General features: G+C 35.1%; 1 protein-coding gene across 7 annotated transcripts in view; it reads right to left on the bottom strand.

Annotated features, from left to right (window-relative positions):
* Nucleotides 1–12067, bottom strand: part of WNK1 (WNK lysine deficient protein kinase 1) — a 135119-nt gene that overhangs the window by 38186 nt on the left and 84866 nt on the right. For all 7 annotated transcript variants that reach the window (XM_075552230.1, XM_075552231.1, XM_075552232.1 and 4 more), the window contains exons 5-8: nt 11757–11845; nt 9723–9942; nt 8395–8719; nt 7235–7422 (exon numbers count right to left, since the gene is read on the bottom strand). In XM_075552230.1, the coding sequence (XP_075408345.1) occupies nt 7235–7422; nt 8395–8719; nt 9723–9942; nt 11757–11845 (822 nt within the window). The remainder of the gene's footprint in view (nt 1–7234; nt 7423–8394; nt 8720–9722; nt 9943–11756; nt 11846–12067) is intronic.

Raw genomic sequence — 12067 nt, 5'->3', positions numbered from 1 at the left:
TATTCTCTCGCATTGCTATGATCCTAAAGGGGTGAAAATATAGGTAAAACATAAAAACATCTGGTACTTTTGATAAAGACTCAGAATGTTTCAAAATCCAAGTAAGTTTTTAATATATAATTGCATATCCTCCTGTACAGATTTCCTAAAAGGCATACATTTGACAAAATATATCAAGGGAATATATAAAGTAGGCAATAGTAACTCCATGTCTTGACTTCTTTCATGATTATTTTGGATACTTTTGTCTTTGCAAAATTTTTTTATGTGCTTATGTACATAAATCACTGAATATAAACTTAAGAAAAACAAGACCCCAGATAGTTAATGTTTCTTAGCTTGTAACTTGTACCAAAAATTCTTAACACAAAAATAAAAGCATCACCAACTAGATTCCAACTTAGTTGCTGAAAATTAGAATTAGATCTTTCTTCTGTGGATTAACATCTGATTTGGACAAATAATGCAGTGATGTGACTGTTGCCATTTCAATAAGGTGTCTTCAATTGTTAAGATAAATCCTTACACTGCCTTCCTTCTTATTGGCTTAAAGATTTTGTGTATTCTTAATAGTAATCTGAAATTGCTCCAAATTTCTATTTTGTAGGGGAAAAATTTATTATTTAAAGTAGTTACATTTCTTTCTAGGAAAAAAATTCATATTATTATTCCTAAATAATCAGTGCCAACATTATAGACACTTGCATTTTCACTACTAGTTAAAAATATCTTAAGAAATGGTTATGAAACAGTGATTCTGAAGAGTAAGATGACTAAAATTCTAGATTTCAATGATTTGCATTCCAATGGCCTGCACATATTATAGGTAAATTTGGTAGTGTCTCATGTTTTATTCTTAGGTACAAGCAGTTTAAACCCCCCGACAGATGAGAAAACTCTACTAATAAAATTAAACAATGTTCCACATACATCCATAATTCAGGAAAAGGAGAGAGAGAGAGAGAGAGAGAGAGAGAGAGAAACTTAAATGTAGAAGTGCACAATAAGGTAGTTTAAAATAATTGTGGAAGTTCTCCTATAACCTGTGGGCGGAGTGCAGATCCTCCTGTAGGATATGAAGCAGCTAAGACCTGCTGAGATGTGGTTCCTTGGGGGAAACAGAAGAAAAGTGGGGATTCTTGTAACATTGTCTGAGGCAGACGGATAAAGGGTAATGAGACGTCAGAGCCAAAAGACGCAGCTGCTCCCCCTGTAGGGGGAGGTGATTGAAAATCACTGGGATCTGAAGAAGTAATTTGTGAGGAATCACTCGAATATTCTGGGCTTCCTATTGGCCAGTTCTGCCCAGCAGGCTCTGCCACAGAAATGTTCAATTCTGGGAAACGGTAATTATGCTGTTCTTCAGTCACAGGCTGCAGGCGGCCATGTAATCCAACTGATTGAGGAGGTGGTTCGTCCTGATTCAAGTCCACTGCAACCTGCCAATTTCGGTAGGCATGCTGAGGTACAACTCCACCTCCTTCTCCTGAAGAAGAGCTTGGTGTGTGAACATGAAATTCAAATACACAATTGCTTCTGCCCTCATTGCTATGACTTAATACAGCAGGTGCAGAATGAGGAACAAAGACAGGGTGGAATTTCAAACGTGCAGCATCTGTACTGATAGGTGCAGAAATACTAGAGAGGGGAGATCCTGGACTCACTGCAGAATCTAATCTTAAGTTCTGAAGGTGTCCTACCAGGAAAGCCTGTGCAGATGGAAATTCAAAGACAGAACTTGGAGGGCCCCCTTGTACTGCCTTCTGTTCAGATATTTGCTTCTTAGGACTTGACAGTACTGATGAGTTGTATGCAATGCCATCATATTGTTCTGCCACCTGTGCCTGGTAATGTACCCCTGCTAAATACACTGTTTCCTGAGGAATGAAATAGTGAGCTTCTTCTGGAGGTGCTAGTCCAGCTCTATAGTCGCTGTAAACTTGAGTTGGTTCAAACATAGGCTGGACCTGTATCTCACATGGCTCGCCAGTTATTCTACTGGCAGTTGGACCCAACATTACTACTGTCTCTGGTGTCCAGTTAGCTGGGCTGCTACCAGGTGGAAGAGTTTGGCCAACAGTCCTCAGGAAGGGTTGGAAGTGGCGAGTTTGGGCTTCCAAGAAGGAGGTGCTCTTACGCCGCTGGGAAGTGGCTACCTTCGGTGGACAGGTAGGAGGTGGTGAAAAAGAAACTGGACGTTCATGAATAGTTTGGAAAAGTAGCTGTGATTCTGGGTATGTTGGGGTCCCCCCACACGGATGCACCATGGACTGAGGCTGTATCAACATGAATAAGACAAGTAATTCATACATTCATATGTAAAATTACATTAGACATGCACAACTGGATAGCTGTGTAACCCTATGAAATGGTTACACCAAATTTATCATTAATTTAAAAATAACAATACTTTTATGAATTAAGTGTACTGTAGAAATCCACTAAATACATCCAGGGCCAATGTCACCAGTCTGTGGAACTCTGCATTAGATAAGAGCTGCTTTCCAACTCCTTTCTAACAGTTAGCATGCTCACTCTAGGACGATAAACAGTAAAGCAGTATAAAGACAGAGGAGGAGTGAAAGGAAGGCAACAAGCACAACTATTTTATACAATGTATCCTTCAACTTAACCTACTGTATTAACTCCTCCAATATTCTACATTCCTATATATATATATATATATTTAAAATTGCTGCAAGGTTTCAAATTATGCCCAAAATATTTTTACTATTCTAAAGAGATTTGTACTACTTTATCAACTAGTAGCATATCTTCTGTTAGTGTAACAGGTGATAGTGATAATAATATCTCCCCTCTGTCTATCCCACACTAGATACAGTGAGCAGTTTCACTACTTGAAACACGTTACATGCACCTGGGTTTAATAACTGAATTTTCTGATTTTGATATTTGGTGTCCAAATTGGGCGAAAGGGACAACATAAACAACAGCCTGCTTGATCTAACACAACTTTTTGTTCACAGCAGTTCAAAAGACTCTAAACTTAGAATCTTTGCTTGCCAGATGCAAACAAAGCACACTAAACTAATAATTCATTCTTTTTAAAAGAGTAAATAAGTTTCCTAGTTTTTAAAAATGTTAGGCTAATATTAAGCTAGTAAAATGGCTCAAAAGTTACTTCTTCAGAACAGAGAGAAGATTGCTGTTTCAAACTGTAGAATCAGAAATGATCCAATTCGCTGTTGCTTGTTCAAGGTGTATCCCCAAACCAAAACAATGTTCTAAATACGAATCAAAAAATTTGGGGGTTGCTAGAGCAGAATCTTAACTATATTCTTTATTTGGAAAAGCAGCAGCAAGGTTCCACAGAACTTAAAACAATTAAAAAGATACAATGTTTATAGATATGAGGGGGGTCAAAGAAAGTCATACAAACTATGTATATGATGGATGCTCATTTCATTAGCACCCTATTCAACCTATGAAAAAAACATTTCTATGAGGGGACATTATACGGCCTTTTAGTTTGCTGACATCATTTTAAGCAGTAAGCAAGTTAAAGCCAATTTTTATTCCTCAATTATTCACTGACTATGGAAAAGAAAATTAATTCATTTAGTTTCATTAGTGTATCTTTTGAATAAAGTGAGGAGAAACATTTGTACATATTTAATAAAGGAAAATTTTGCTTTTGATTAAGCTAGCAATGAATTTAAAATCAATCCTTTTAAAAACTTGGACATGAAATACAAAGATATGTAGGAGGTAGAATATAATAATGTTAACATTTTATAGGGCACATACTGATATATACCAATGGCTTTATAACTACTATCTCTTATTACCTAGCTTTTAAAACCCCCTTTCAAAGCCTTATTACAAAAACATTTATCACAGGAAGAACTAGTATCCTAAAAGCATAAACAGGTTTGGTCCTGTCTTTATTAAATTTGTTTTAAAATTCTTGGTGCCTGGATGTATTCATTGGTAATAATTTTTCATTTTTCAGGAAGTTTATGGTTACATACAGTACTGACAAAGAGGGAGGGCAGGCTGGAGCGTCGGTGCTTGCGCAGACTGGTAGAGTGCATAGGCAGGACACTCTCCAATGCTTTAGAAAGCTTTTCGGCAAAAGTTTCCTCAGGGGCAGTCCGAAGGAGGGAAGGAGGAAGTGGTGCAGACAGCACTGGTGGTGGGGTAGAAGGAGCACTGGGGGAGATGCGGGACAGATAGGGAACAGCAGAAAGATGGGGAACACAAACTGACATGCTACGGCCACGACGAGGCTAAACAGAAAACAAACACACATGAAAAAACACAGTACTTGAAAACAAAATAACCAAACGTCCAATGATAACAGGGCATAGTTAACATAAAAGAAAAGGTTCACCATTCCCAATTTTTGCTAAGTCAAGTTTTCTGAGGACAGCGTTAACTCCACAAACCATGTTTGGGAGACTGCTGCTATTCTGGTCAAGTATATTCTTTTTTAAGGTACTACTACAAATACAATCAATTATTACCAAGTATTCTAGGGTAATAGAATAAACTGTTATGAGTGTATGAATAAGAATGATAGATTGCCTGAAGACAGAACAGATAGGGAAAACAATGAATTTCAGCTAATAATCTCAGTTGATCAATAAGAAAGAATGTTAGTTTAAAATACATTATAGGCTATAGAAGATTTTCAGACTTGGTTATTTTGTAGGCACTCTAGGAAAGCACCGAATAACAAAAGTTGTTGCTCACAGTATCTTCCTTATCATTATTATACGTGGCAATCTACCTGCAAAGGTAAAACGTCATCTACTAGGAAAAGGTTTAGCATTCTAGAAATTTACTACTGGATATAGAAAACTTTCTGAGCCTTTTCTGAACCTTTACTAAGAAAGTCGATGGAGCATTATTTTAATTTTGAATCTCTAAAGAATAACTTTTAAAATGTTTCCTGCTTATTAGAAATTCAATTTAGCTTTACAAAGTTTGAAGTATCTTACCAAAAAAGTTTCAATCAGCTACAAAGCACTAAGTCTAAAACTGTAAGGTTGTCCCGAGCAAGTCTATTATTTCCTTTTAGATATTGTGAGTTATATAATTAATTGTATTTTCCTCTCTGCATGGCATGCTTTGAGCTAAATTTGTAGCACATCAGTAGCAAGTGTATAAGTATCAAGAGATGGATGGGATCCAACTATGTTTAGCTTAGTGTCTCATGTTTTTCATTTCCCTTAAAATATTACTATAAATCACTGTAGATTCTTTCTGGAATAAGATAGGTTCTTAGTAAAACTATAAAAATAAGAAAAATTAAATATTTCAATATGATACTTCTTTTAAAAACTATTAGAAAGCAAAAAATTGTCAGCTTTTAGAGTCTTCATAATGATAGCCATGTTCATGCCTCATATTTAATATCTCCATAAATGACCATTCCCCAATGTGCTATCGTATGCACTTGTGCCTAAGCTGAGTTTTTCAGCACATTTTTAATGCATTTTTTGGTGGTAAAATTAGGTGCCTCGGCTGATATTTGGGTCGGCTTATACTCGAGTAGATACAGTAAGTGAAAAGATGAAAAGTTTTTTAAAAACCTAGTTATGGTGACTCAGAAAAAATAAATTAGAACAAAAATAGTAGAAACTAACAAGAAATGCTGACAAGTAATATTGTCAGACCATACCAATAACTTCTTATAACATTTAACTCTAGCTAATATGATTAAAAGTAAATTATGATCAGTCCCCAGGTTACAAATAAGACCTATGCCAAGATATGTCTTTCAGTTGAATTTGTAGTAAGTTGGAACAGGTACATAGGGTTCTTATGTAATCATATTTACAAGGTCAGGTTTGGAGCCAGCAGCCCTTCCATGGAAAAAAGATGAGGCAGTCAGCTGCTGTAAAGATTTACAGCCTCAAAACCCCTAGGAAGCAGTTCCTATAGGGTAGCTTGCTATTTGCAGTGTGTTTTGGGTTGTTCCCTGCTAGAAATTGCTCAAAACTCTTTCAATAATTTAAAAGCTACATATGCAGAATATGAAAGAGATCATGATGAATTTCTGGCTAACAGGAGCTAGTACAACCATTTCAAAATGAGGGCACATTTCCATTGAAAGGCAAGTATGAGTTGTCTGTAAGTCCATGTTTGTAACCTGGGGACTGCCTTTAGATTGTTTTTTAAAAAAAATCAGTATATTAGTATTATTTCTTGTGTTACTATTGTCATTCATCTGAGACTTGGCCAGAGCAAAACTGATGAATGAACTGTGAAACAAACCAACAGCTTTCATTCCAAGTTGTAGAACGAAAGACCAAAGACAGCAAAAGTATGTTCTTAATTAACAGAGGAAGTATTTTATTTAATGAAGAGTAAGAATTCTCACAAAAACTTTCTGAGAAAGAAGAAAAATCTGCCTACCTAAGAATATCACTAAGCAAGTTCAATTCCATGACCAGTTATTCTCTAATTTTAAAAAATGTGGATAACATATATCCTTTTTTCTGAAGACCTCACAGAAAGTGAATAAAAGAACTAAGTATAACATTATCTGTCTGAAAAGCAAGAGCAGTTTCTTGGAAACAGGGTAATATGTGTATGTGGTTATACACATATGCTAAAATATTTCTGGAAACAATCCCCTCAAATTGATTATAAAAATAAATCAGTAATAAAAGATATCAAATAAAGCGAAAAAGCAAATGAACATGTACTGGGAAAGGAACTTGTGTCCAACATAAGACTTTAAGGCAGGAACACACAGCAACTGATGATTAACTAAACATAAGCACTAAATTAAATTCATACATATAAAGGATTCCTTGCCTCGAGAGTACTCACATGCAACATTCTAGAATGATTTGCAGTTCTTACCTTTATCTTATATAGTAAGAAATCTTATAGAAAACAATTAATTTAACAAGTAAGCTTTTAAAAAACTCTTACTCCCCAAACTGGTATCTTTTCAGCTTATGTTGTTTTAATTTCAACTATCAAATGCAGATTAGTTGATATCTTGTACATAGTTGTCTTCACAAAGGAAGTTGAACTAAATTTCTACAGATCAATTTATCTTACCCTACCTGAACTAGTACAATTATATTGTATAATCAACCTACTTCCTTTAGAAATACACCACTTGTTATTTCTGACTTCTGGCTGAAACTGTTACTTGGATAATGGTGGGGGTGGGGGGGGGAATGGGATCTGAATGTAGCAGATTCTCTACTGGTTCTCACTGTAGTCTTCACTCTTTCATGCATCTACTTACCACATTTGAAGGTGCATATACCCCATGAGGTTGAGACTGTGCTTGGACAACAGAAGCTGTATGCCCTTGGACTGTGCCTGTAGAATGTGCCTGATCATGTTGGGAACCATATGAAACTGTCTGTTGACTGCTCACTCGGGATTCTGTGAAGACAGAAGATCCCTGGCCGCTGTCAACTGTCCCATCAGCTGAAGAAGAAATGAAGGAAGTTCACATTTCAGATGTTTTTTCTTTCTATAGATCTGAACTAAACAAAAATGACTGGTAGTATACTAAGTAGATATATATATATATAAACAAAGAAATGCATTGAGAAAAAATTTTTTAATATTTAAAATTCCTTGGCTATTATAGTGTCTTATCATGTAAAGGGTAAGACAGTGGTTCTCAACCTTCCTAATGCTGTGTCCCTTTAATACAGTTCCTCATGTTGTGGTGACTCCCCAACCATAAAATTATTTTCTTTTTAAAAACTTTTAAATGTTTTTAATCGTTTTATTAGGGGCTCATACAATCCTTATCACAATCTACCATAAAATTATTTTCGTTCCTTCTTCATCACTGTAATTTTGCTACTATTATGAATTGGGTGATTCCTGTGAAGGTGTCATTCGACCCCCCCCAAAGGGATCGCCACACGTTGAGAAGCGCTGGGATAAGAGAGAGAAAATGGAACTCTGTCAGCTTTAATACTGGAAATTTGGAAACAGCTTCCAAATTCATACTCTGGAGACCACTGGTTTTCCAGGTAATTCAATCAATAAATAGCCGTATCATTAGTTTTTTCAAAGCCTACAGCAAACTCAGCTTTGTTTAAAAAAAAAAAAAGAACCAGATTAATGGCCTCAATGTCAAGTAATTTTAAGCTATGGACATTGCTTTTCCATGATTAATTATAGCTTTAAAATAATATGTTGGAATTTCCAAGATGCTCAAATGTGTTAAATTACTTTATAAGCTAATCATATTTTCACATATTCAATTCTTCTATTTGTTATAAATATGAAGAATAAAAAGAAAAGTTAGATGGCATTCCTTTCAAATTTCTTATTGTATCCTCCTTATGTCATCATTTAAAGTCAAGAAGTCAATGCAATATAAGCAGATAAAAAGTCACCGGAACATCATTAGAATACTTATGCAGTTCCTGAAATACTTACATAACACAGATATACCAGGTTGCTGATACTGCAGTTGTTGGTGTTGATCTGCCTCAGGCTCTTCAGGTTCTACTTGGGTAGAAACTGAAGCTGACGTGGTGGCGACAGCAGCTATGCCTGTACTAGTAGTAGAAGGCAGTTGCTTGATTCCTGCTTGGGAAGCACTTGATGGTTGTTCGAGACTGCTCTCTTCTTGCTTTCTTTTTTCTTGCTCCTCCCTCACCAACTGCCGCTGCTCTCGTTTTCTCTTAATTAAAGAAACTCGGTCTTTGATGGCTTTAGCCATAGTCTTGTGATCACCTTCACATACATAACCAGATTCTACCTGCAGGGCAAGAGGGTGCATTAGGAAAGCCAAAGAAAAGACAGGAAAAAGAAGAAAATGGTTGGGGGGTGGGGGTGGTGGAGAAACAAAACAAAATATAAAAGTAGAGAGAATGAAGAAGGAATTCTCCCAGGTCTGGTGTTATCTAAATTGTGGAATATTTAAAGTCTCTGTTATGCATTTCCCCATTTTCTTTCTGAAGACTCTTGTGATGTGCCTTTAATTTTTAACTAAGAACAACAAAATAATGGGGCACCTAAAATTGTACTTCCTAAACCAAATAAGACATGCTATTCACTTTATCAAATCATCAATAGGCAGATAATTTTAGTAATTTATATGAAAAGTGAGGCTTCTACATCTGACCTTTTCCAGAGACAATTACTATTTAATGGTTCTTATGTATTTTAATAAAGATATTCTATTAATATCTTTGCATAAATAGCTACATTAGGCACCTTATTAAAATGTGATTCTTCCCCCATACACACACATTTAAAGTAATATAGCAAAGGCTACCTACATCAAATCAAAATAATTTATGATCCTTTGCTTACTTATTAGGATTTACCCACTAGATAGATGAATGACTCATATACCAATATTTGGGATTCTAAAAAAACAAACATCATTCTAATGGCATATTAAAGTAAGTCAATTACCATACAGATTTTCAAAATGACTCCAGAATTCTAGAGTTCTCTTTTCTTGCCTCCATATCTTCCTCTCTGTCTACATATATCTTTCCATAAAATAAAAGTAATTAAACAAACGTCCCTCCAAAAATGGTTAAAAAAAATCTTAGTATATTCCACACATTCAAAGGTAACAAAATGTGGGAACATTAATCAACATAATTTTATATCAGTGGGATATACTATAAACAGGGCTTCATAAATATACTTTCATAAACTGAGTTTCTGTCAAACAATCTCATGATTTTTCCATACCAATGTCTATAAATCTTTATCAGTTTTCAAATGGCTGATTGGTTTTAATTTACCATTTCTTGAGCAACATCTTCTGGCACATCTCTTTCCAAGTCAAAGGAAAACTCAATAGCTTCATTATCTTTATATTTTCCCTTTAATTTCTTAATATCTTCAATGCGTAGCCAAAGTTTTATGGCTATCTTTTCTCCATCATCTTCTTCTGCTAATTCTACCCGTACCCCTGTTTCCTCCTGGAAGAAGGCATGGTTCAAAAGGTCTTTGATTGCATATCTTTCAAAGAGAGGGAAAGAAAAAGGAAAAAAAACAAAACAAAGCAAAACTCCATTAGACTGAAAAGATGATATTTCAAGTATGGCTAATTATTGTTTTACTTGAAAAAATGAAAAGTGACCGTGAAAGGAAAAATAAGGGATGCCTTTAATCAATTTCTACTTTGCTTTATTTCAATGGTTATTACACAGTTCTATTCTCAAATTATAAAAAAATCAAAATTTAATCTTGTTTATGCTTAAAAGACCTAAGAACGGTCATTTTCAAACCTCGAAGTTTAATCTCACATTAATTATGTAACCATGACAGCAAACTACACATAAATATCATATCTTTAAAAATACCAGTTAGTTACTTCATAGCTAACAACAACAAAAATACGTAAATATGTAATTTCACCTGATCCAATGAGACATAATTCCCTGCTTATTAAGGAAATGTAGTCTCAAAAAGGTTGAGAATCTTGCTCAGTTTTAACAGTTATTTGCTTTTGAAATTTTCACCTAATTCACAAGAAAAACATTTTAAAAGGAAAGAAAAGTAACCTCTAGTTTCTAGTGCAGTAATTTCTACTATAGTAACCATACATTCTCTTAAGTTCCTCGTTCAACGATTTGTCAACGATTTGTGTGCTAAGCAAAAAGTCTGAGTATAGAACAATTCAGATAAATGGTCTCAAAATACCATAATCTAGCAAACTTTTCCATCCAGAAAATAAACACAGTAATATGTTCTGAGACTGGAAACAAATATTCTTTTGTTTATAGTGAAGAAAAAAAAAAGATTAAGGGCTCAACTTTCCAATCAGTGCATATAAAAATAGAAACGCCAACTAAATTTCTACTGAAGTGCTTTGAAGATCATCATGTTAAAGCTCTTCCAAACAACCAAGTTATGAGAGAAGCAAGAGACTGGAGAAGTGAAGATATGGGAGTCGTTACTGATACATTTGAACCCTCACATTCTTCAGGAGGTAGATTATGCTCAATTTACCATTTATATTTGAAATGACTAGTTTACTCTTTCTTTTTTTGGGGGGGGTCAGGGCAGCGGTTAGAAGGGTAGCAAAGACCGATTAGTTTTCAAAAAACAGACACTGGATCCTTTCCATGTTTAACTGGTGATGAATCAGCTATATGGCAGATCAGATACTTGCCACTCCTCTGAGAAAAGTCCTCGGTTAGTACAAATGACTAAGCCATATCTCCTCCCAAGCCTTAGGCGAAGTCTTCTCCTTTTACTCTACGGAATTTTGTTGTTTAGCTCTTCTTCAGTTCTGGCATAATGACAGCAATTCAAGATCTGTATAGTTTAGTTGATTTCAAAGAGCCAAGATTTCACTTCACCTTGTAGAATTCAATGAGTAAAGAACTAAGAAACAAATCTTTTTTTGTTGGAGAGACTGAACTCTTTGAGTTTTATAAATCATGCTAATGTTGTAACTATATACAAGGGGGCTTCAAAAAGTTTGTGGAAAAGCAGAATTAAGATAATGGCCAAAAAAAGGATAATGGCACTTTTCCATTTACATTTTTAAAGGCCTTTTGCAGTTCTTAGCAAATCTATTATGTTTAAAGTAGTTCTGGTTTACTTAAATTCCACTGAACCACATTTTCACAGCATTCCATAATATGAAATCTGAATATGACCTCAATGAACAAAATTCCTACTTCTAAAAAATGTCATATGGCATAGAGAGACTAATCACAAGTAAAGTATTACATACATCTTGGATTGATTATTACTGTAATCAAAGCACATTCTTATTTTAGGTTTTTGTTTAAGAAACACGAAGGTCAAAAGACGCAATTTACCTTTCATCTTTGTTTTGCCGTATGCATCCTTCAATAATTTCTTTCACTTCGGGAATTGCTACTTTGTCAAAACTGGCAGGCTTCACCCCCTGAAAGCCATAAGAAGAGGAAAAGAAACATTAATGAAGGCATGACCTTGGAATTTAATTTTTAATTTCCTCCCATCCTTCTATTAGGGTGCTTTCTTACCATCCTGGCTTTTCCCTGACTTGCCTGCAGAACCTGGCTCAGGCAGGTTAAGAGCTGAGTAGTGGGAATTTGCAGAAGAAAACAGCAAAGAACAATTTAGATAGTGGGGTCACTTACTTCCA

Source organism: Tenrec ecaudatus, chromosome 6 (genome assembly GCF_050624435.1).
Source record: "Tenrec ecaudatus isolate mTenEca1 chromosome 6, mTenEca1.hap1, whole genome shotgun sequence".
NCBI classification, from domain to species: domain Eukaryota; kingdom Metazoa; phylum Chordata; class Mammalia; order Afrosoricida; family Tenrecidae; genus Tenrec; species Tenrec ecaudatus.
This window is presented reverse-complemented; position numbering and strand designations above follow the sequence as displayed.